This window comes from Glandiceps talaboti, chromosome 10 (assembly GCF_964340395.1).
Source record: "Glandiceps talaboti chromosome 10, keGlaTala1.1, whole genome shotgun sequence".
NCBI lineage: Eukaryota > Metazoa > Hemichordata > Enteropneusta > Spengelidae > Glandiceps > Glandiceps talaboti.
In genome coordinates, this window is record NC_135558.1 from 7,819,649 (window position 1) to 7,845,797 (window position 26,149).

Below are 26,149 nucleotides of genomic sequence, written 5' to 3' on the forward strand. Positions count from 1 at the left end.
ATCTATCTGAGAGATATTATTTGCATAAAAAATGCTATACTGTATTAAAGTTAGAACATGATATCGTGTTTTCTATACCAAGTGAACATTAATGTCAGTGCAACTTGTTTTGCTTACGATTTAGGAGATCAAATTACCTACTTGTAAAATATCACAGATAAGTTATGTCTTGTTATTAAACTGTGGTCTACCATAAAATGTTGCTTCCTAAATCCATTTCTGGTTGCAGTATGTTTTATGAATGATACACTCATATTTAAATGTGCTGCATTAAAATAATAACTCATAATATTTTTTTGTAATTTTAACTAGAAAATGATGGACAATGACCTTGAAAATTGATTTTAGCGATAATTATTTTCATTTTCCTACATGTGTAAATAGACAAATGTTAGAAATTCACTTCACTTTATAACAACCTTAGATGGAAAAAAAATCCTAACAATATCATGACAAGCTATCTTTTGGAGTTATAATTATTTTTATTTTCCTACATCATTAGTTAGTAAATTACATATTTATATTATATGACAATCTATGATGGAAAAAATAACGATTCATTTAAGTTTTCAAAAACAAGCTGTTTTGAAAACTGACTTTACTAAACATCCAACATTTGTCAGCAAACATATCTTAAAACTTCACATATGACAACTAATGTCATGAAAGTATTCAGAGCAAACTGTCTTGAAAACTGACTTTTACCATTATTACAGTCATTTTCCTACATTTGTCAGCAAACATGTTAAAAATTATGATTAAAAAAGTATTCAAAACAAGAAGTTTAAAAATATTACTTTACCAATAATCGTTTTCATTATTCTATCTATGTCAGCAAACATATGTTCAAAATTCACATCTTAAACTTGAATATAATGCTAAATTTACCATGCAACTTAAAAATAGGCAGTTCTTTATTGAACTCAGGGGTGTGTATTTATACACACTTTCATTTCCTTGTAGGACACAGTGGAGTAGCATTCCCATGAAGATCTGCTAGGCATATGGCGAAGTGTCAAAAGGTTAATAGCAACTTCTCTTTATAAAGTAATGAATAGTTAAAAAGTTCATGTTTTGTATGACCACAATAACAAGTTTAGTATTCCCATGCTGATCGACCTCTTAAATTCTGTTTATTTGGACATACACTGGTTTAAGTTTAAGCTTTTAAATAAGTCGGTTGCATCTTAAGTTGCAGAATATTTTGATGTACACACAGGTTACTTAGCTTTTAAAACAGTTGGTGGTCATCAGTGAAGTGTATTATACTGAAGTATTGATAGCAGAGAATGGCTTTTGTTCAATTTATATGAAGAGCGAATCAACAAAGTGGCTTACTTAGAAAAGACAGCTTCTCTCTGAGGATCTCGTTATTGCAATGTTACTTTGTATGTTGATGTACATCATTAGGGGAAAAAAATCATGTTCATACCAAATTTGCCATTTAAACATGTAAAAATAGCATTTATGACAGCCAGTTTCTCTCTGAGGACCTTGTTACAATAATGGTACTCTGTATGTTGGTGTACGTTAATTAGAAAAATCAATTCTCAAAGTAAATTTGAGGCCATTTAAATCTATGAAACTATGGAAATTATGCTCATTTATATAAAGTTTTGCTCACAAGAGCTTGTTAAATGTAAAATTGGTGTGCTAGTTTGATAAATCAATCCCACATCAAATTCACAGCCACTCAAACCTACATATTATGCAAATTTCTATTTCAATATTCAAGTTACTAAGGAAAAAATATGCAAATTAGTGTATCAATATTCAAATTACAATCATGTAGATTATTATGCAAATCAGGGATCTTCCATGTTTAAAGTCTATGGAAAACTTTTTGAATAATGTAAACATATCTAATCTCTTTGAATAAATTCAAGAATATGTCTACATCACTAAAGTATTTGAAATTATGTTGTGGATATCTTTTGACAGTATTAAGACCTTCAAATGAGACACATATACGACTTACCTCTTTTTCAAGGAGTTCTCTTTGTTCCATGGTCCTTGGGAAACCTTCAAGAGCAAATCCTAGTGCTGTCTTGTTTTCATTTATTTTACTTTTTACAAGTTCAAATGTCTCCTCCTGAAGGCATAAAAATAGATGAAGAATTTAAATAAAAGACAAATGTAAAGAAACATTCAACTCAAATCAATTTTGTTTATGTAAAGTTACAAGGAAAAATTAGAACTTAATTACGATCATGTTCATAAACTTACAGTTCAGACTCTATTTTTGAGTCAAAATGTTGTAAATTTGACAGAATTTTGGTTTTTATTCAAAATAATTGCAGAATTCTTATGATTTTTAAAGGTACAGGCTGGCTGTTCCTTCCAAAAAGTAACTTTAAGTTGTTTCCAAATATTTTTTCTTTTTTATGACAACTTTGATGCCAAATTGTTTACTGAGTACAAACAAATATTAACTTATGAAGAAACCATTCAATCATTCAATTGACAATGAACTTCTTACAATATATATAACATACAAAAAGAAAGTAATTTCTTTGAAGAAGTCAATGCCACAGTGTTCAATCAATTCTATTGTATCTTTCTTTTTGAAGTTTTTTTGTCAAGAGTACAAGTAAACTAATAACAAGTCTTTTATTCACATCACATTTAAATTCACTCCCCTGCGTGATGACCCTGAGCATGTCAATGATAATATAGAGTGATTCCTCAATGATATAACATCCCCTTTCTGAAATCTGTGTTGTGTTTTTATACAACACTTGTACGTAGGTATTTCTATTCAGCTGTCCTTCAATTGTCTGCTGTTTCTGGTATGTTGGCAACATAAACAAACAGTTACTAGTAGTGGCCAATTAAATTGTTATTCTCTGAATAGGTAATTCTTGCAGTCTTGTTCGTCTTTACTGATGGACACAGAAAGGAATTTACTACTACCTCTGGTGTCTCTTTCTGAAAAATCTGATTGACATAACACTATGAAATGTTTACAGCCACAATAGAAGTGTGTGTGTGCGTGTGTGTGTGTGTGTGTGTGTGTGTGTGTGTGTGTGTGTGTGTGTGTGTGTGTGTGTGTGTGTGTGTGTGTGTGTGTGTGTGTGTGTGAGGGGGACAGTTAATTTTGTTATAAAAGGTAATGACTTTTGGTGAGGTAAGGAACACTGAATCACCAACGGGAAGCCTGTCTGTAAGTCTAAATGATGGCAGAAACAATACATTGACTCCATGCCAAAAATTAGAAAGTTTAAATGTTGTACAGGATTTCAACCAGTAGTACTAAAACATACTAAAGATAAAATCAATGCCTAAATAGCAAGGATAGTGTCTTTTCATTTGTATACTGAACCACATTCAGTGAATAAATGTTTTGTATTTTGATGCAAAATATGCTACAGTTACAGCTACTGCAGATTTAACGTACTGAATGTAAGATTATACAACTGAAGGCAACGTACAAATAAAGCTGATTATGATACCTCATCTCTTATAAAATATAATTCTTCATTCAAAATTTGGTTATTTTCTTGGTCTCTCTTAAAAAGCCAATAGCAGTCATTAAGTTTGTTAGTGTGTTTGTTTGTTTGTGTATATGTTTGTTTGTTTGTTTGTTTGTGGTACATATCTTACCTTGGGTGCCATTTCTCCTTTGGATACTAGATCAGACAACATTGCCCATTTTTCACTTGGGTCGCCTTCCTGTGATATCTTTGCCCTCAACATCTCACCAGCTGATATGTGTACGTAGCCGTACCTTTCCTGAAGTTTTGCACATTGTGTACCTTTGCCACTACCTGGTGCTCCTGTGATCGTGAATGAAACAAATAATATATCAGAGTTTTTGCTGATGTGTGGGAACCTCGGTAACAGACAGGGGTAAATTTGGTCAAACTGGCATAGTTCCCATACACTGTAATATAATTTTGGTGGGAAACATTGGTAACATGAGTGGGGAACTCAGGTAAGTTTTACCTACTTACCATCCTTAAAAAAACCACTGTAAATGTTTGTAGTTTGTGAAATAAAATGCTACTTATTGATGCTTGTAATGTTTATATTCTTTTATGTTACCATAATTGTTTTATTGGAAATTCTTTACTTTTTTCTGGCAGGTCAGATCAAGGGATTCAAACATATTTAACTTACAACAATAATGTTGTCAACGAGTCTGGTGTCTTTGTCATTTTTTTCACAAAATGGACCTCTAGACCTAACACTGCCAGCTGCTATAATATTTGAATATAACACTAATATGAACTTATAGAATTATCTTCAAATATGATTTACTAGATATTTGAAAGCAACCAGTTGAAAATTTGTTAGTGATATTTTTTTTCCCATTTTCATATCTCCTTTTATTATTCGTTGAATATGAATATACTTACCAATAACTAAAATAAGTCTGGCTTGTGTACCCCCTTGTCTTGATATCGGGGGTAATGGAGATGTCTTCTTCATATCAGCCATACTTGGTTCTACAAATGGAGGGGGGGGGGGGGGGGGAGGTGAAGAAATACAAAAGAGTGAGATTACTTTAACAAACAGGCGTAAGTTTGCACAAGTCTCTTGTCAAAAATATCCAAAATGAAATACAATTTAAAGTATAATTATCCATATAAAATTTGGAGCATCTAAGAAGTCACTGAGCAGTATTCTCCAAGGATCTGTCAGTAGAAAATAGCTGGCTTCATACTATGACTTTTTGAACAACACATCACAGTAACTTTCTTTGTAAAATTTTTAAATTTTACTTCGCTCTGCAGATTTCTAAAACATAATATGATATTTAAAAAATGCATCAAAGGCAGTTCAAAATTTGTTATCATGAAGAAAGTGCTGTCTGGCAATAGATTATCAAAAACTGTACTCAAATTTCAAAATGTGTAGGTTTTGTTGTAAATATGAAAAGAAAAGTGGCACGTGTAGGAATTGAATCCACATCCCCTGAACACTAGTCAGAGTGCTGCAATCAGCTGAGCTAACATGCCGACTGGTAGATACCGTGAATTGAATCCTCGTCCCCAGAACACTAGTCAAAGTGTGTAGGTTGACAAGAAAATGCACCAAGAGAAGCATAAATGTCAACATTTTTCTTTATACATGACAGGAATAGAAATGTAATTCCTCAAAATCAAATTCTTGAAACTTATACTGTTTCGTCTGTGTTCTTTGTTTTGAGATGACATTTTCAGATAACAGTGAAAGTATAGATAAGATAAGATAAGATAACACTTTATTTTAGCCGTTTAGAAAATTTTACATTTCTAATTTGGTATTTAAACAAAATAAAGTTAGATGTATAAAAAGTGTAATTGCCAGACAGTGATTTTCTTCACAATGACAGCTACTAAACATAAATATTTTCGTTCACATATTCTTTTGACAATCTACAACATGTCTTGAAATTTGAGAAGACTTTTTTTATAATCTATCATCACATAGCAATTTTCTTTACATGACACATTTTCTTTGATAACCTATATGCTTAAAAATGAAATTTGAATCCAAATTTTAATAATCTATTGCCACACAGCAATTTTCTTTACAAAGAAATCTATTAACATTTGAACTTTCCTTGATGCATTTTCTAAACATTCTATTAGAAATTCAAGCCTATTTCAGATTTTCAAAAATATTCCAAGCCAAAAATAACATCATTATCAACACAAACGACTAAAAGCTCAAATTTCACTTCACACAGATTGATCTAGGCAAAAAGATACTAAATATAACTGATGTTATGATTTGTTCGATATCACTGCAATCAAATATGGAAACACACAGCCTGTGGCTTAACACGGATTTTAATATCAAATTCTTCCGATTGCTTCTGGTTTTTTTCATGAATATATGAAGCTAGTCTTATAAGAAGTTTGGCTCCTATGGTTTGCTTGCACAGCAGTTAGAAATTGCAAATTTTTCCTTTACTTCAAGGTCTTGTAATAAAACATGCAAAAAATAAATAAAATAAAAACGAAAGTGTGTGGTGAGTGGTAAAATGTTGTTACAATCATTTTGAATATTTTTCTAAAGCAAACTAACCTCCAGACATCTTCTGATACGATCATCTACGATCTGAATGATTTTGTTGAATGTCTTGTTTGCGTCAAAGACTTGTACAAATAAAGTACTGACATGCTATATAAAGATTACTGATCACAATGTTACCATGGCAACCGTTTCTATCTGATTCTCAGTTGGCAATGACGAAACTACTAACCTGTTTGGAATGTTGGTTCTCTTGATAACGTGGGAGTGATTGGTGGCAACGGAGTACTACGTTTGGCTCCCTCGACGAAAGAGTTCCATTTGACATTCTCGACGCCCGTTGTTTTGGCTTTCTGTAAACAATCTTGCAGATATGTCACATGGTCCTCTGGTCTATAGTACATTAAACCAGTCATCAAACTCTGTAGAGAAATAAATTGAGATGCATTTAATTTACTATTAACTGCGATCTACTGCTATATATCAAACACCCACACCTCCACCCCAAGTATCACCATGTACAACGGGATTAAGGCTAACAACATCATTACAGTTTATATCCTTGAATATTCTATTACAAATAAAGATATTAAGTAAGTTCTTATCTAGTCATCAAAATTAATTTGTTTATATACAAATGTATTTTTTATTAATATGTCATAGTTATCTTTTTTTGAATCTAGTTTATCACCACTAATATATACAAAAAAATGGAGTCACGAATTAATCTAAATTCTAATACATACACACATACATACACACACACACACACACACATATGGTAAACTTTTGTTCTAAGGAATAAAATCTTACGCATTTATAGTTTTAAATTTAATTGAAATTTGATACTAATAAATTGTGCAAGTTCCATTTTTAATTCTTTTTTATTAGAGATTCATACATTTGATAACTCACCTTCAATCTCTGTACATTATAAATAGAACTACAAAGCTGACAAACAAATTACTGGCACAACCTTTAGAGTGAAAACTGTGTATGTAACATTAATTATCAAACCCTGTAGGCATAGAAACCTCATGGTCTAGGTATAGTAATTATATTAATCAATCAATACTTGTACCACACACACTGTAAAAACATATGCACTTTACACATACATACATGTATGAATTCCTAGCTACTGTGTTTTTTTAAAGGGGGGAAGGACAAAAATCTATTGACGGGTTGCTATGTATAATTTTATGTACAAAGTGAGGACAATCAGCTAAAATTAATTCAGGTTTTATGACACAGATACACATGATTTGAGGAAAGATTTCTCGTACTCACAAACATTAGGTGTACATTTTTAAGTTGCGAGATGCACTATATACTTTATTGACAATTTATTCAAATCTTACATGTATAAGATACAAGGTAAATAATCTGAGACCAACTTCCATTTTTTTTCTTAATATTTGCAAATAAAATCACACAAATTTTTGATTAATTTCAAACAACAGATTTCATGTACTCAACATTTAATTAAAAACTAGATGTCAAACTGAAGTTAAACTGCACAGTAACACCTGTACACCCCTCTAAGTTCGAGTTACACCTAGAAACGAGGGATTGTCAAAGTTACAAATATCTGATAAAATGTGAAAATTGTAATCCTTTGAGTTGTAAATGTTGAAATATATTAATGGGACATAAAACTGCTACTACCTATTGTATTTAATGGACTTTGAATCCATGAGTGGACAAATGTCAATACATTGTACTACTATATGTTTGTCTCAAGGGCAGCTAAGGTATTGTTATGTGTATCGTTGTTGAGCTGGCAGTACACACCTAACAACGATACATATCTACAATCACAATTCAAGTGGTTTCCTAACATTCAGACTGTGTTTTTCAACTTTTTTGTTTATGGCAGTACACGGGTAAAATATAACTAAATTCCCTACTAAACCAGGATTTTCTACCACTGATACTAGTGTATCTGTTAGGACAACAAGCAGGTAAAATCTACCTGAGTTTCTCTACGTATTTTACCAGGATTCCCTATCAATGTTTTTTGTTAAATGGTGACAAACATAATAAAATCTACCTGGGTTCTCAAGGTAATATATTTTACGGTATGGTACATACGGTTCAGGGTGAGAAAATCTGTACAAGTTTTACCAATGTTTTTCCCTTGTTAACTAGGTCCCCCCAGACCTTAAAATATACTCACTCATAATACCTTACTCTAGACCATTTCAGACTTGTCCTAAATTTACATTGGAATGTAAACATGGAAATTAAAATTATAATTCAGCATACTGTAAATTGGAATTTTTTTTTTCATTCTCTTCCCACAAGATGGGGGTTGGGTTGGGGGGGGGGGTTGTGTGAAAAGGTGCAGTTTTTAAAAAACAATATCCTTCTCCACCATAGACTAAAAATACTGAACTACTCTTTTTCTTCAGAATATTACATTAGGGCCTAAAAAAATTTTTGTGGTTCCGATTACACTCAATTTTAGAATAGGTGGGGTAGGTAGATTCTTTATTTTATTTTGCTATATACCGGTCTTTTTTTCATGTGTGAGTGTCTAGTTCAGGTAGTTATGTTTTCCATTGTTTTCCATTTGGTCTCTGTGTTATTGGTTTCTTCTCATCAGATGTACAGCCACATTACAGATTGGAAGAACAGTTTTATAATCTTTTTAAGTTGATGTCATATTCCACATCCACTATTTCTCATGAGATATACAACTTTCTCGATTTTATTAAATTTTTTATTGAATGTGTAAAAAAGGGTTTAAGGTCAGCAGTGAGAAACTACATTTTGTAGGTGGGGGTGGGGAACTAGAACCAAACAATTTTTTAGATCAAATCCTGTACATAAAATATCTACCTTTGTATTTTCCACTTGTTTTCCTTGCATTGAAAAACATTTTTGAAGCTTTCTATGGCCACATGCTGAGAATTCATTTTAGGACAAACAGTAAAACTAACATTTACGTCACATTTCTACTTCCAATATCTACTACCAATGGAGCACAACTTTTAAATTGCTCAGTTTTTCTGCATTTTATGATGATTGTATCCACGTCATGACATACAGGAAATGAACCAAAGCACAATGACTAGCTATGTAGACTTAACGAAGTGAAGGAATGCTTAAATCACTCAGCCAATTTTTCTCCATTTTATGACGATTGAGTCGCAAATGACACACAGAAAATAGTCGACAGCACAATAGACGGTTTTATATAGGCTTAATGTAGTGAAGGGATGAGTGGATCGCAGCGTAATAAAATCAGGAAATGTGCGTCAAAGTTAACAAAGAAACGTTAAACTCAGTAAATTAGGTAGGAAGACTAGATATAAATTATTGATTCTGACCTGATCTCAAATACAAATTGCTAGATTTTCTTCCGAATTCTTTCAAATTTTCAATCATATCTTTTCCTGTGATACAAAATCATGACTTGAAGCAGTTTTCCTCTTTTAAATTTTAGAATGAATATGTGCAAATTCTATTTCTCTCTCAAAAGTCCAGTTTCTTTTAAGAAGATTTTTAAACTATCAGAAGAAAATTTAAATACTGATTAAATCACTACCCCAGCCAAAAAGTTTAACAATGTGTTTAAGTTTTCTTCTTGTGAAGATTTTTGAACAAAACATTTTGTAATGTAACCTGCACTGCTTGAAACACAACCCATAATAATTCTCCATTGCCCTTTATAAAGGTTCCACCCACTGATTTCTTGGAAATGATTTGCATGTACTGATTAACATAATTCTTTTTGTTATGTAAATTACTATTGATTATATTATAATGTGTTTTCTGAGAATACAGCTGCCTAAATATCATATTCTTAAATACATCAATCCCTAGTGATGGGGAGGGAAAGGGTAGTCTGGATGCCAATGTGGTCTCTAACTAGACGTGTGGTGGTATAAATCGGAACAATAGCTTATACGAACTAGACTATGGGGGGGGGGGGGGGGGGCGGCAGGGTGATGTGACAAAAATTTACAGCCTGTATTTGACACCTAAGGAACTCATCAGTAGTTCATGAAATGAAAACAATCCTGTAGTAATGGGGAGGGGGTTGAGGGCAGGAGTTAAGGGAGGGGGTTGTGGGAGGTTGTATGTGATCAAATCTACAACCTTCAATATTTGATATCATATAGAATATTGCTTGATAACATTCCCCGGTTTACAACTCAGGAAAATTTCACTTAGTTACCAACCACAACAAAAAACACTGCGTCCATAAATTTAATATCACACTATATATCATACAGCTAGATTATCAATTCAATTAATACTTTCTATTATATTTTCAATTCACATTTGTAACACCTGCTGACAAGATCACCTCTTATAAGTTTAACTGACCTCCTTTCATGGTGCTGACATACATCAACATTCCCATTTCACTTCCCTATTAATTTCCTATAGATACGGTAACAGGAAACTGTTTAAATTCATTAACTCATTTTCAACGGCCAAAATCACCTAAAAAATGCTAATAATAGAACTAGGTGACAATAAAGAAGTAAGCGTGACAATAAGTGCTGTAGAAAGGTTACTAACTTTGAGGAATGAACTATAACTGTACATGGTAAAAACAGCATAGCAGCGACTGTCCTCGTTTCTGTACAACCGTTTTATAATCAATACATGTACTTTCCATTGATCCTAGTATAAAAAGCTGATAACATGTTTGCCTCACAATGTGTGTACAGCAGTTCACACATACATATTATTAATTATTCGTTAGCAAATCAATCAACCTATTTATGTAAAAAAATTAATTAATATACCTCATTATAAAATAAATCATATTAAAATTTGACAGCAAATTAAATATATAATAAAGAACTGAAAAAAATATTACGCTAACAAAATTTATTCTAAGCCATCAGTTCTAAAATTTAGTAAATATACTTTGCTTCAAATTTATCCTCCTTAAGTTTTGAAATTCTGCATTTATACCTATCCTGTCAGTTTCATATTATATTTAAGTTCTAGGATGCCACACTAAATATTGCATATTTTAAATTATATTCTCTTAAAAATAAAGATTAATTAATTATGAAATTAATATAATAATTATTATAATTTATTCAAAGTTCAACATCTCAAATTATGATAAATAATTATGTCAAAATATGTTTACACAAATGTCTGAGATAATTTTTTTCTCTGAAAGAGATTGATCATTAATAACAAATTTAGTATGATTATTAGAATTTCCTACCTTGCTACTGTGATGTCTAAGATTTGAATAGTCTACATACATGGTTCATTAATCTATTCACATCAAATCTGTGGTATTATTCTGAAGAAACCTTTCAACATGATCATCTTTAGAAAGTGCTTTCTTGTTGAATCCATTTTGTTATTAAATCTTGAATGCCAATCCAATTTAAATCAGTGTATGGTAGCGCTTTGGGCAATAACAAGGTAAAATATATTGGAGTCTTCCTACACATTATATCAAGTTTCCTGAAAGTGTTTTTTATTTGGGGCAATAAAATCTACCTGAGTTAAACCACACATTCTAGCTCTACCTGGGTTTCCTAGGTTCTTATTACCAAATTACTGTCCAAACCTATGTATTACAGGGCTTGAAATCAACTGTTTTCTTTGGTAGTCTTGGTGGGCTACCCATTTCAGAAATTGGTAACCCAAGTATTGTGACCTGTAGTCCCATATTCCTGAAAACAGATTTCCTCTATTGGAAGTATGTGTCTTATTAAAATACTTTCATGTCCATAAATCTCCTATCTTCATCTCATAATCAGTGGTAGCCTGAGTGGGCTATGAACTGTAAATTGTGGTAGCCACATGACAAGAATTGGTAGTCTGTTGGCATGGGACTACCCCGGTACTGTTAATTTCGAGCCCTGTATTAATATGATGAAGAAAATACCAATTTTACCAGATTTCCCTATCTGCAGACCAGGTTCAAAATCTACAGCATTTACCCAGAACTCTGATGTGTTCTATAGTTCCCTTTACAATTCTACATTGTGAGCCTAGTTGTATATTAGTACTAGTAGTATCCAATCATAATCGCACATATTAAATCAATTTATCAGACTTTGATATACCAAGGTTCAATAGCCTACAAGCAGAATTGTATCCCGTTGCCGTTGGATACGATGAGAATGACAGCCTCCAGTGAGGTCATAATCTGTTTACTGCTAATGGCTGACCCATGGAATTCTGTATGACTTCTCTGTTCAACTCCACTTATACCTGACACATTACTATAATCCCTAGACTATAAATTATCATACTAATATGACCCTTGTGGGTGTCCGCCACAGACTGAGAATTTCACTCCCAAGAAGTCCAATCAGGAGTAATGGCCCTTAAATATTGAAACTTTTACACATTGATGACACATTCTGTATATTTTAATCTGTAGTGTTTTTCATACAAACAGTAAACTAGATAAAAGATATACCCTAATTTCTTTACACATACTGACATTCTCCATCTATATTTTTATAAAATTCTATTTGCCTTTCCACACATTTTACCCAGGTCTCCTTACAGAACTCCTTATAGAACTATGAGCTTTAAGTTTAAGACAAAATTTCCCTCTTATTCCCTGTCTTATAAAAACATTGGTTTAAGATAGAGTTATTTGTCTATGTACCTATCAAATCACCTATATGTTTGTTTTGTGCTTAAATCTGATGTTGACTATAGATATATATGTTCCTGTCATTACTATTAAAACTATGACATAGTGTTCTCCGGTTTCTGTTTCTACACTACTATTAACCTAGGCACTTGGCTATCCGGCTTCAATTTGGCAATTTAACTAATGTATTAAAAGCCAGTATGTTGAGTCAGATAGCCTTAAGTCTACAGGCTATACTATTTTCTATTTGACCTTGATAAATTTGATGGAACTGATTGGAAAATACAACTTGATTATTTGAGAATGAACTATACTATAGTAGTATAAATTGGAGATTCTGAATTCTTTTGGGGATCCTCTGTTTGAGAAGTACCTCTACAAAATTGCTTGGGGAGACAGAATTCTTATTTGAGAATTAACTGTGGTAAACACAGAAAGCTGATAAGAATATTGAAATCCAATTTGTAAATGCTAGCCACATAATGACAATTTGCCATGTAGTCAAACTACTGAAGATTTCAAATTACCATTCTCAACATACCCTGAAGGAATTCAAATTTGATCAATTTGACATCATCTGAAGTTCTGACAAATCAGTTTAGTTTTTTAATTTTTCTTATTTCCTCCATAATCAAAACATCTTGCATGTCATTGTTAACATAGGAGAATTGACACTAGTGTGTGTTTTATAAGTTCTAAGATTACAAGGATAACTATTTTCAAGATTATAATTATGCCACTTTCTCTGATTATTAACCCGCTGTTAATATACATATACATGAATTACAAAAGTTGAAACGTGAATACCATTAAGTTTACTATGATTTTAACTTAAGAATATTTAATTTCGAGTTTTTATTTATGCTTATTCCCTGCTTGTTCACCTTCCTTCAATCTGTTAAAATTTAATATACAAGGAGAATTGCAACTTGAGTATATTTCAATTTACTTTGATTATAATAATTAATTTTTTAATTATGTTAATTTCCCTAAATATCATTTAATCTTTCTTAAAACAATTGAACTTGAGTACCTTTGAATTAGTTATGAACTTTGAGAATCAATGACTGTATGGGTATTAATTATGTTTATTTCCCTGACTATCTACTATCTAGCCGAGAGACTTGCCTTGTTGTTACTATCTCAAGAATTAGAAGCTCTCTGGTGTGCATAGCTTGTCAAGAAGCTCTCTGGTGTGCAGTCAACTTCTCAAGAAGCTGTCTGATGTGCAGAGCTTCTTGAGATAGTAACACCAAGACAAGTCTCTGGGGTACTGCATCATAATCATTTCAATTTGTTATTATACATTATTTAATATACATGTATATATCAATTATTCACGACAGGTTCCATAAAATCAAACATACTGAAACAGGTACATTATGTCTAAATACAGTGAAATGTACACCTAGTGATTAATTTGTGAAATATTACATTCTTAAAGTAAGAAATCTACACAATTATGGTGTGCAATATTATTGACAAAGTTTTAGATTTCTTATGGAATAACAAAGTCTAAGTGAAATGTTCATAGATTACAACAGTTTGGAGGTAAGTTATGCAATATTTAAGAGATTAAAAGAACTTATGTTGATTTCACCTACCTGTCAAAACACATCACTAAGAATACATATGTCACATTTCTAATGTCTTATTTCTATTAACATTTATACCACAGGGTTATGTCAATTGAACAAAACATAGATAAACAGAGTATGGAATAGGAGATTGATTGTTTGGAATGGAGTCAATCTTAATACAATCTAAGTCTGGAAGCTATTGATTTATGTGTGTAAAGATAGGATTATGCTTAATAGTGACTTTACAGATGTTTTTTACACTAAGTCACGTAAAACTGACTGCTGAGATTGCATTTACACAAAATAAATAAAAGCTAGTCTTCGATGAAATCATAAGAAAATGTAAGTTTTTCTTAAGAGTTTTAACAGATGAAAATTTATGCATAATTTATATGAATCACCAGGCTAACAATTATATAGATAACAAATGTACAAGTAATAACTAATAAAGCGTGATAAAAATGTATATGAAATATATGATTGGACAGACTGGATTTTTTCAGTTTATACTAAATTTAGATCATAATTTTACAGAATTATATCCCTTGTTTACTGTATACAATATAATTTTCTATTTCAATGTACTGCCAGTCATTTTTGTATTCTGATATTAACTTGAGTCATGAAATGGGAATGAACAATGAAATCAGCGAAGCAAATCTCTTTCAAAATATATGCCATGTTTTGATCAAAATTGGTTTGATATTTTATCATGTCAGTTAATATCTTTCTGGGCTATCTTTCCATGTCATGATATATAGAATGAGATACATCCTTTGTTGAACTGCACTGTTCACTTTGATATCACGTATCAACAGTCATCATTGTCCTATCAACGTTATTTTTATTCTCACATGTACACTGAAAATACAATATTTTGATGGATTTTATGAGTCATTTGTGCTCCCAATACAATAGTTGGCGATTAAGTTTATGGAAATCACCTCCACTACAATGTTTTTAATTAAAACGACCAAGTTACAACGCAGTTTAAATGCTTGAAAAGAAACTCATTGAGGTGTTTACAATGTGTTTCACTGTTAACTGCTCCCTCCCGGCTCCCTCCCCCAACCTAACAAAGGAGATGGAAAAGAAACTAGAAACTTGAACTCGCAGAATATGGATGATAATGGGTTAGTTTTACACTTGGACACTAGCTATACAGTTATGAATTAGTAAACACATATGGAACTTGTCATGGTACCCCCCTTATGTGTTACACCGAGACCAGGTCAACTTTTATCTACGTTGCTAACACAATCATAACTCTCCTGACAACCGCGATTGTCGTGAACATGGCTAAATCTACAATGGAGTTCGACTGTCGACACACAAGGTCCATAGCTATCGTTTGTATGTTTCTAATATTCGCTTATAGTGACATATAATATCGTATACATGTAACGCAACACCGTCAAAGTATACGTCCAAAATGAAGCCCTATCCCGCGGTCTTACCTCGAAAAGTTGCGGTATTTCCCGCGCAGCGAGATACGCCTTGGTGTCTTCCGTCGTCATTTTGTGAGATTACACCTTCCCCTACTCTGTAGTAACGTCGATATGGCCGAAAATATCCGTTGTACTTGTATGATTATAAAGATCTTGTAGTATACATGTACACTGACTAGCACGTTACTAGAGCTGCAGAGATCCGTATCCAGGGCAAACAATTAGAGATACTGATTATGAATACAAACAGGCAGCATGTGAATAAAATGTGGGCGGGGCTTCGTTCACATCACAACATACAGAGAGCACCTAAATATCCGTTGAGCCGACAACTTGGAAGCCTAAACGCCCAATTTATAGCATTTACCCGCTAAAATTTGTTGCCGCGGGTTTACAGTTTACATTTTGATATAATTTTTCGACGAAAATGAAAGCCATCAAAGGGACCACATGACCACCCGATTGTCCAATAACAGTGAAGGTTGTAAAGATATCTCGGTTACTAAGTGTCATTCATTTCATTCACTATAATTGGCTTAAAGTTTTCATCAAAAAAGACAAAACTTAGTTATTTGAATTCTGACTTCTTTGAAAAATAATCATTTTCTACTGTCATTTCAACCCTACGTAGTGAGATTTTTCTCTAAAAATAACGGTAACCATGCATTTAAAGAGAATAAGTTAATTCATGACCTTTGACCTATTAATACAATATTTTTTCTTCCGTTAATATAACGTACATTAGTTTCACCTAAAATCGATATTAATTATCCTGCTATATAGTGTTGTTCTTTCAATATTGTGAATTATGTCTGTAAATGACTTAAAATATATACTTATGAAGACTTCAATCTACTTGTGATATGCTACTTGCGAACGAGGATAGATACAAGTAAAATGGCGACTACCATGAAAGGAATTATACTAGTGTCTTTGCTAACATTTTGCGTTATTTGTATGACGCATGCTGACCCGGTAAGTGTTGCAATGAAGGAATATTTTATTGCGTGCACATAGTGACATGCGATTGCTCTGACTGCGTACTCGGTGGTCGATATTAATTATGTCAACTCTTGCTGGCCTTTTACTTTTTCCCCCGTGATGTTGATATCGACTGCTATGTAACTAAGCCTTCTGAAAGCAGTATTAGAAAATAGAATGTCTTTCGCTAGTCACAACCTCATTTTTGTGTATGATTAGGGTGGATTTTAGTAAATAGCTATCGAGTTTTAGACAAGTTGGGGTTGATCAATGTCAACAAGTGTAGAATCTAATATAGTAATATTTAGACAGCGTTGTTGGACTAGCCTTAGTCCTGCTTGCATACGGAGGAATTCGGGACTCGATTCTGACAATTGTCCCTCCCCCACCGTCCTGCGAAGAGCCAGCCGTGAAATACGGACTTACTAAAAATGCCGGTAACTATGAATAAAATCGCCCAGTGGTCAAATATTAGCAATAAATCTATTATTTAGTCTGTTTACCTCATTTTGACTGCAAAAGTCCTATAGCGGATGACCAAAACTATCAAAATCGGAACTTTTCAAATTCTATCGTAAATTTAATCACTTCTCCTTACGTACGTCGGCGCAAGTGTCTCTAGGTAATTATTCATCTCACTCAACGATATCAAATGTGGCGGTGTTACGAGGGTTGTTTGAATGTTGCAGTTCGCACTTGAAAAGGTCCGATTTCGACGCTTTTTGTGATCTGAGCAGGGAATACTACCGTCAGAGGAATTGAAATGGCGTAGATATTCGATCGGTTGCTAATATTTGATCGGTCGGTGGGTAATTCTTTTGCAATTGGCGCGAGTACATTTTGCTTGCGGTGTTGTAATAGGCAAACTCTATTGCTCTTTGCATGACGGTGTTTAGAGTCAAGTCAGTAATACAGACTCGTGCACCGTCATGTAAGCAGGACTAGACTAGCCTTGACATGTAGACTCCCGTCACCGGATAATTTTTCCCTGATTAGGGAGGGGAAAACAAGAACAAAATCCCCACATGACTGGACTCTAGGCAAACAATTTGGAAAGATAAAAAACAACCATTCATACAATACAGAGATACATAGCTAGCTACATGTAGCGTAAATTCCTTTGTCACGCATACTTCACAATCCATTTACCATTACTTGAAATTTTTTAATTTTGTACGATATTAGTAGTAGTAAATGACACTCGTACAAAAACAACTTGAATCTTCAAAAAGTTTTGTACAGTTGCAATAAAAATTATAATTATGTAATGGTTTATTACCTAACCATACAAATCCTTTAAAAAATCCTAAAGCATAACACAACGCTCGCAAATCAAATATGCATGAAATATGAACAGCAATTGACATAAATAAATTGAGAAATCAATCAATATTGAGTGATATTAACATAACTGAGTCTGTCATGATTGTGATTGATAGCGTATGAAAACTAGATCTAACAAAGCAATGAGGAAAAATTTATTTGGCAAAGTTTAAAGTTTCTCTGTTTCATCTTTTTTTATAGGAATCAGAAGCACAGAACTTTTTCCAGAGTGGGCATACAAATAATTGGGCAGTTTTGGTGAGTAATTGTACTTTGTTATTGATAAAACCATGACAGTGTGCTAGAATATTCAAAGTATACTGCAGCTTGCCTATTTTAACAGTACTAGTATACAGTTATGATCTCTGACACTGTCACACAGACCTTAAGTGGTACAACCCTTTTTACTTCCTCAACTCCCCGGAGTGCATTCAATCTATGCTGCCACTATACTTATGATATTAAATCTTTTATATAACATCTCTATCAACCCTGCATCCCATTTGTACACCTGGATTGACTGGGGTACCATAATGGTTCAATTAAAATTTGTCCAAGGACTAAATATAAGAAAACACAAAACACACTATCGAAAACACATTGCAACAGTGAGAATCGTTACTGAATCAACAATGTACCAGTTTAAATATCTCGTTCATTGCCTTATTGTTTATCAACAGGTATGTACATCAAGGTTTTGGTTCAACTACAGACATGTTGCAAACACTTTGTCAATGTACAGAACAGTGAAAAGACTTGGTATACCAGATAGTCAGATTATCTTAATGTTAGCTGATGACATTGCTTGTAATGCAAGGAACCCAAGACCAGGTAAGGAAACCCATTAAATCTGTTCACCACTGGGCACAAAACAATAGAATTAACCAAGTTAAGACGACTCAAAGGTTAGGACTCTAAACTATTTCATGTCCACTTAAAACATGAATTCATGCTGAAACCTCCTGGCGTACATGTAAGGGCGATAGCAGAGGACTCTTTTGTTTTCTTTGTGTGAGTGAATACACATTTGTCACATTTTGAATTTAATGCATGTTCAGATCAGTATTTAAGGTTATGGTGTACATTGAATGTCTTATAATGAAGGTAAACATCCATGTGGTCAGAATGTCTCTACCTACTAATTTTGAAATCTAAACTTATTTACTTTTGAATTTAATTATTCCATAGTCATCTGAATATTGTCTAGAAACTTTGAGATTTAAAACAAGGTTTATTGTCAGTTTAGCTACTATCATTAGTATTAGTAGTCATGGAAAACAACTTATTTCTGTCAAATTATTCAAAACACATCTTTAAATTTGCTGACAATTGTAAAATATTGTGATCTTTCATTTGATCTCCTAGCAACCGTTTTCAACAATGCAAATCAACATATCAATGTATATGGAGACGATGTAGAGGTCGATTACAGAGGTTATGATGTAAGTCTACCTAAATTTATTTTCATACTGAATACAAAGTGATTACAAAATGTAACAACCACAGAAATATTTTGTAATCTATACCATAGAGGGAGTACTATTGTGGTTTGTCAAGACTACCTTCAAATGTTACTGAAATCCATGTGGCCTGTGTGTCAAGATAACCATGTAGAAAATGTTATCTAGGTGCTCAATGACACAGATAAATTTTTAGCATGAAGCACTTTCAGTAGATAAAAATGCTAGGTGAAATACTGTTGAAATCAGTTCAGAATTGCAGTGAAGACAGTGAATTTTTTTGTGTTTGTGCTGTTTTATTCAAGTTGGAAATTCCACTAAACTCTGTATTTTAACGAATGGAACCCTGTTTGTGGAACTTGAGTAATAGAAGATGAATTCTGGTGATCATGAAGATTGCATAAAATGCAACGTCATGTACCATAATAGTAGTAGTAACACTCTGCAAAAAATGTGGGGAAATAGGTAGATTTTTTACCTATTATAAACTTACCACTGTTAATGAAACCGAGAAATATAAGAAATTATGTCACTAAGAAAATGTAGTAGTTTAAGAACACCCAATACAAGTCAAGATAACTTCATTCTCTAATATTGTATATACCTTTTAGGTGACAGTGGAGAACTTTGTGAGAGTGTTGACGGGAAGGTTACCAGAGAGTACACCAAAATCTAAAAGACTACAATCTGATGATAGAAGTAATATTCTAGTCTACATGACTGGTAAGTAAAATGGCATTTATCTGGAATCATTTGAATCTGGTATTTCCCTTCTGTTTTGCTGAAGTGAGCATATGCAGATAAGTGACCTTCTGTGTTTAACAGTACAAATCATGTTCATCATGTTAGCAAGTCGAACATGTTCCCAGGTCAAATTCATATATTTTGAGTTAGAAATATAAGGAAAAAGCAGCCCCTACTGTAACTCCCTAATTTGAATGTAATTATGTATTTATTGTATAGTCAGGCTACTGTTGTGTATTCTAGCTCTTCTTTCATGTTACTATCTTAAATAATAGTTCCAATGATTACATAACCTGAAAGATCCAGTCCTTGTTTTCACTTATATACTGCCCTCAACGGGTAGTGGTGGTTACGTAAGCAGACGAATAGCTGAACCTTTCAGACTAATGATTAGACTCAACTGATCAAAAGTATTACATCACTCTAATTTCTGTGTTATTTTGTACATCAAAATTACAAATCATTTCATAATTTATAATTAACAAAGTAGTTTCCATGTCGATCGTCTATGTATTGAAAGGTAGATGTATTTTACTCTCAGTCTTGGGTGGTAGTCAAGTCCCAGAGACACTTTCTCGGTTGGCTGTTGTTTTAAGATCATTTATTACAATATTTGCTTGACCGCCACCCAACTATTCCAGCATAATTGATATTGACAGTGTTCCTTACCCAGGGGAGTGCATTGACAGTGTTCCTTACCCAGGGGAGTGCATTGACAGTGTTCCTTACCCAGGGGAGTGCATGTCATTCCCTGAATGAAACAAGAGCTGCTAAAAAACACTGGATGCAGTCGTTCATTGTACCAGCTAGGAAAGGGAAATGTATAGAGTTACACACACACTGTTAGCCTTGCAGTTGAACTTGCACCTTAAATTCTGATTCCCTTAGGTCATGGAGGTGATGGCTTCTTAAAATTTCAAGATGCTGAGGAAATCTCCAGTATAGAGTTGGCAGACGCTTTTGAACAGATGTGGCAGAAAAGGAGGTAAACCTTTGTAGATTTGTTTTACTTTATTTCATTTTATTAAGCAAAGATGAAATTGAGGGGCTGAAATTTTACTATATAATTGTGTGTGGTTAACAACTTACCTGAAAAGAACTATGCTTGCAATGACTGACGTGAAATGACAAGTATCATTTTTCTTTTAATAAATGTATGCATTTGTACTAGTCTACCACCTGGGGGCGCTATACATAAGAATTGTCTATTTACCAGATATGTGGACATTCTCTCATTACTGTTTAATCATATGTTTTTGTACTGAACTGTACCACCTGAGGGCACCACTCATGACAATAATCTATTGATCAACTGTACGAGTAATCCATCATCACTGTGTTCAATCATCATGATGGTCACATTTGTACCAGACTACCACCAGAGGGCGCTATTTATTACGGTGATAAATTGATTAGCTCTGAGGGTATATACCAGTAGTTTTAGTTCTCCAAATATTACACTATTGTATGCAATTTGCCACTAGAGGGCACCGTACACGAAATAACAGTTAGCTTTTTTGATGTTTTACTGATCACAGGTATCATGAAATCCTGTACATTATTGATACATGTCAGGCAGTGTCCATGTATCAGAAGTTTTACTCACCAAACATTGTAGCAGCAGGTAGCAGTCAAGTTGGAGAAGATTCTTTATCAGTGAGTAAATTTTAGTTGTGATTTCACCCATTATGGGCAACATTCTGGGGCAACATTATGCCTTCTAATAATGGGCTACAATTGTTGTTGTATATCTACAATTATTAAAACTAAGTTTGCTTTTGAGTCACAAAATAGTGTGGGTAGGGGAACACAAAATTTTTGTGCAATACAAGAAATGACTACAAGCGTCAGTGATGTATCAAATTGAACATAGAGGGCTCTATGATAGGCAGTCTAGGATTTGAGACCATACATAACTCGAGTCATACTTTGCCTTCTTAATTGAGGATGTTCACCTGTTATCATACACAGTTCATTGATGTAGACTTGTGCAATGACTGCAGGAAACAGCAGTTGTGTTTGTGATTTTTAGAACAGTCTTACCTTAGCTTGTTGCTTCGACATCTCCAGTTATCTTACCAGCATGTCCTTTCAACCAGCAGTTGGAAGGGGGTTTTTCAATATCAATTGTGTTACCAGACTGAATGTGTTTATTTATTTAGACATCAAAAATCTCCTACACTTTTACCAGGCTACGTCTGAGATGAGTATTTGTATCTCATACTTCATTACCTCTTAGATCAGTGAAATATACACTTATTTCTTATCTACAGAATGTATTCAGATTAGAGGAACTTAACTGTTGTCATCTCGAGGACCTGTTAGCAAACACAGACAGTTGTCTCTAGGATAAGTCTTCTATGTATATCCTAAGCATATAGGAACAAATTTTTAATTTATAAATTTGAAAATATTTTAGATTATTGATATTCTTTTTTTATAACCATCTTTCAGCATCATGTGGACCCAGCTATTGGAGTGTACATCATTGATAGGTTCACATACTATCTCCTAGATTTCTTAGAAAAAGTGCAACCAACCAGTAAAAATTCATTGGCAGAATTGGTGAGTCACTTCCTCATTATTAGAAAAAATGATGTTTGAGGGCGCTGTTGTCTGATGACATTAGGAGTACATTTCAGCATAGACTTTCAGAGATTAGATAGGCAAACGATGCTGACTTGGAAACTAGTTGTGTATAGAGGAGACTTTTGTGATGTAAGCAGAGCAAAAGAGGAGAAATTGGTTAAATTGTATATGTATTTAATCTGTTCATGAGTGTGTGTTTGTTTGTGTCTGTGTCTGTCTGTGTCTGTCTGTCTGTGTCTGTCTGTCTGTCTGTCTGTCTACCTGCCTGCCTGGCTGGCTGGCTGCTGGTTGTGCAATGTAGTATATATGTCTTTTGTTGGATTTTGTTGTTGTTGTTGTTGTTGTTGTTGTTGTTGTTGTTGTTGTTGTGTGTGTGTGTGTGTGTTTAAGTTTTCATTTATGAATTAAATTATGTAGCTGACACAAGAAGAATAAGAAAGTATGTCAGTAGTATAGTTCAAGTTTTATTGATGAATAATAAGAATTCAATTATTAACAGTATGTACATATATTCGCATAATTATGTAGTAAGCAATAATATTTTTAATAATTGATGAATAATAAGAATTCAATTATTAACAGTGCATATATTCACATATAAAATAGACAATAACATTTCACTGCAAGTCTCAACATTTGATCAAAATATTATCCCTAAAATAATATTACAAACTCAATAATTTTCTTTTATGTCCATGTTTTCTTTTCTATAGTTCCGAGTTTGTCCACCAGCTAAATGTATATCCACAGTAGGGTGGCGTACTGATCTCTTTCCTAGAGATATCAATACTGTACTGCTAACGGATTTCTTTGGCTCTGTACGTAATGTTGAACTTAACACCACAACTCTGAGTCTAGAACAACCTAATAAAACTCCAAAGGATATACCAAGTAGAGCAAAGAAGAGTTCTGAACAATTAAAATACGCTGTGCAATTTCCAAAATATTACAAAGCAGATAAGAAAAAGGTAGGTAATTTGTAAATAATTTTGAATATTGTTGTTACTTTGAAGAATACTGTTGCATACTGTACCCTCCTGTACCCAACTGTAACTGGAGTCCTGGATGATATTAATATTCATGATATAATCAGCATAACAATAATGAATAGTAATGAAGAGAAACAAAGGGGTGCTATATGAACTCAGGCCAGCTTTGAATATCTTCCTGCTCATTGTTTGGAAGTGCCATTCTCCTCAGATGTGTTAACTTACATGTATTTTCAATTGCAGGTGTTATAATTAGTAATTATATTATGCACTTAGTAACAACCAAGAACAATAGAATGTTTTGTAGTGGACATCGGCTTTTTGTGCCAGCTATTTTAAATGAAATGTGGGATGGGCTGTCCACTGCCGACCACTGAGGCGGTCCCAGGGAATACAGCTAAATTTCTGTTCTTTATTCCTTCATTATAAAGTGGCACAAGCTAAGTTTGTAAGTTTTCACTTTACGTGAAAATATTACAAAAAACTTTGCTAAAACTATTCTAGTATAGTGTTAATGTCGAGGCATGCTTTCTATGACATTACAATTTGTGTTCTGGCATTGTTAGAACTGTTGGTTGCATAGTAGGGATTACATATGTCAAATTAAAGAGTTGGTTTTTTTTGTTAAAGAGAACATGCATCCTCAAAACAGAATTGTTGTACAGTGCCTTTTACTGCACTCTGTCTCTTACTGCAGAAAAGGGATCGCTATACACAGATTGTGGCTTTTTAGAAATTGCTACGGGAAATTCTACATGTACAGTCATGTAAAATAACTGTGGCTCATGGTAGTTTAGTATAGTTGATACAAAGCATGGGAACTTGTCCAGACATGGATAGCCATAATCTGTTATCTTATATAATTGTCGCTACCTGAAATATCATTTTACCACCTAGACACCTCATAAAAGTACACCATGATTTCTTCTCTATGTGCTACGTATACAGTACAAGGTTCACGTGAGAAGAAGTTGACATATTTGTTCTAGTTTGATCCATTGCCATTAGATAAATGCTGTAAAAGATACCGAAAATATAAGTTATGTAATTACAGAGCTTACTCTTATCTTTTGAAATGTTACTTTAGATAAAGACATCACAGATGTTACAATCTTTTATATATCTACCAGAGATTACTTTGCGCATACTAGTGATATATGCACTGCAGAACTGAAAACATTATTGCATACCTACATGCAAATGATATGCAAATGCATGTGTTCATTCAGCTGGTATGGGTACCAGGAGTATGTGCAGTCATGCTTGCAGTGTTTTCTGCTGCTCTTTCATACACTACATGAAATTACGGGCACAGAGAACACTGCAAGCATTCTTGCAAATACCCTGTGTACACCACACTTGCACTCACCTGTCATGGGGTTCTGTCATATTATCGTGTTAGTAATAATGTCTGTGATGTCATTATCTACAACTGATCTTCTCTCTCCACCTAATTCTTTGTTTTTTTTGTCTTTTCTTTTTGTAGAATGAACAGAAAACTAAATTACCAGCCCCATTTGTGGTAGCCTTTGGTATTTTTGTTGCCATGGCGTTATCTGCTTCAATGTCACTCATCAAGATGTGAAATAATGAAGAATCTGGCCATTCAAGAGAATTGTTGTACATTTTTATCCCTATGCATTGTACATATCTGGGTTTTTTAACTGGTTGTATATTAACTACTGGTCCTTGTAATTAAGTCCCAAAATAGACATGATAACCCCTTATATGGTCATCTGTTCACTTTGCACAGCTTATTGGGTTAATTATAACTGCGAAGTATAAATCACTATGTACATACAATTACAAAAGTACTATGGACAAAAAAAAATTCCAGTGAATTGCTGTTTACTACCACTGAATGATGTACCGGTAGTCATTTGATTAAATCATCAGTGTGATTTAATTTAGTGAAAAAATATTGAATAGTCAATTAACTATGACATGCCTTTACCCAGGGGTATTTGCAAGAACTCTTGCAGTGTTCACTGTGGCTGTAATTTCTATTTGTGAAATAGAATTGTTTTTATATGCAATAACAATTGTACAGTCTCACTGTTATCTATGAATGTAGTGTAAATTAGTAGGGTTGCCTCTGGCATTGTTAGCACACTGGATAGCATAATAGCAATATCCTCGACAGTTTAGTACACACGTAAGAAAATGTCATAAAATCATTTAAATATTATATTATTCCTAAATACCAGGTTTGAGTTCTGCCAATAGCAAGTGAGTGTATTATTATATGTACCAGAGATTACTTGTATGCAAATGATATGCAAATGAAGGCACAAAAGCGCACAATTGCATCATGTGCATAGTAACGTTTTACAGAAATTTGCTGTTTCAGATAAACATGTAATAATAACAGAAACTCCATGCCACATGAGTGCCAGTGTAGGTGCTCGGGGGGTAGTTGCACTCGTATTTGCAGTGTTTTCTGCTGCACTTTCACTGGCTACGCTCATGAAAG

At 33.4% G+C, this 26,149-nt stretch overlaps 2 protein-coding genes across 3 annotated transcripts in view; one reads left to right on the forward strand and one right to left on the reverse strand.

Annotated features, from left to right (window-relative positions):
- LOC144440862 (adenylate kinase isoenzyme 5-like) overlaps positions 1-15,795 on the reverse strand; it is a 31,562-nt gene extending 15,767 nt beyond the window's left edge. For both annotated transcript variants that reach the window (XM_078130294.1, XM_078130293.1), the window contains exons 1-5: positions 15,600-15,795; positions 6,194-6,383; positions 4,359-4,448; positions 3,604-3,776; positions 1,979-2,092 (exon numbers count right to left, since the gene is read on the reverse strand). In XM_078130294.1, coding sequence (XP_077986420.1) covers positions 1,979-2,092; positions 3,604-3,776; positions 4,359-4,448; positions 6,194-6,383; positions 15,600-15,659 — 627 coding nt within the window. In that variant the 5' untranslated portion in view covers positions 15,660-15,795. The remainder of the gene's footprint in view (positions 1-1,978; positions 2,093-3,603; positions 3,777-4,358; positions 4,449-6,193; positions 6,384-15,599) is intronic.
- Positions 15,796-16,489: 694 nt separating this feature from the next.
- LOC144440978 (GPI-anchor transamidase-like) lies at positions 16,490-25,754 on the forward strand. The gene is made up of 10 exons (XM_078130473.1): positions 16,490-16,565; positions 18,096-18,152; positions 18,575-18,725; positions 19,260-19,336; positions 19,966-20,077; positions 20,987-21,083; positions 21,637-21,754; positions 22,553-22,663; positions 23,401-23,655; positions 25,163-25,754. The coding sequence occupies exons 1-10, from the start codon at positions 16,500-16,502 to the stop codon at positions 25,259-25,261; spliced, it is 1,143 nt and encodes a 380-aa protein (XP_077986599.1). The 5' UTR covers positions 16,490-16,499; the 3' UTR covers positions 25,262-25,754.
- The last annotated feature ends 395 nt before the right edge of the window (positions 25,755-26,149 follow it).

Coding starts and splice junctions, on each gene's coding strand:
- LOC144440978 (XM_078130473.1), top strand. CDS start 16,500: ATGAAAGGAATTATACTAGTGTCTTTGCTAACATTTTGCGTTATTTGT. Junction 18,153..18,574: donor CAAATAATTGGGCAGTTTTG/GTGAGTAATTGT, acceptor GTTTATCAACAG/GTATGTACATCAAGGTTTTG. Junction 21,755..22,552: donor TTGGAGAAGATTCTTTATCA/GTGAGTAAATTT, acceptor ACCATCTTTCAG/CATCATGTGGACCCAGCTAT.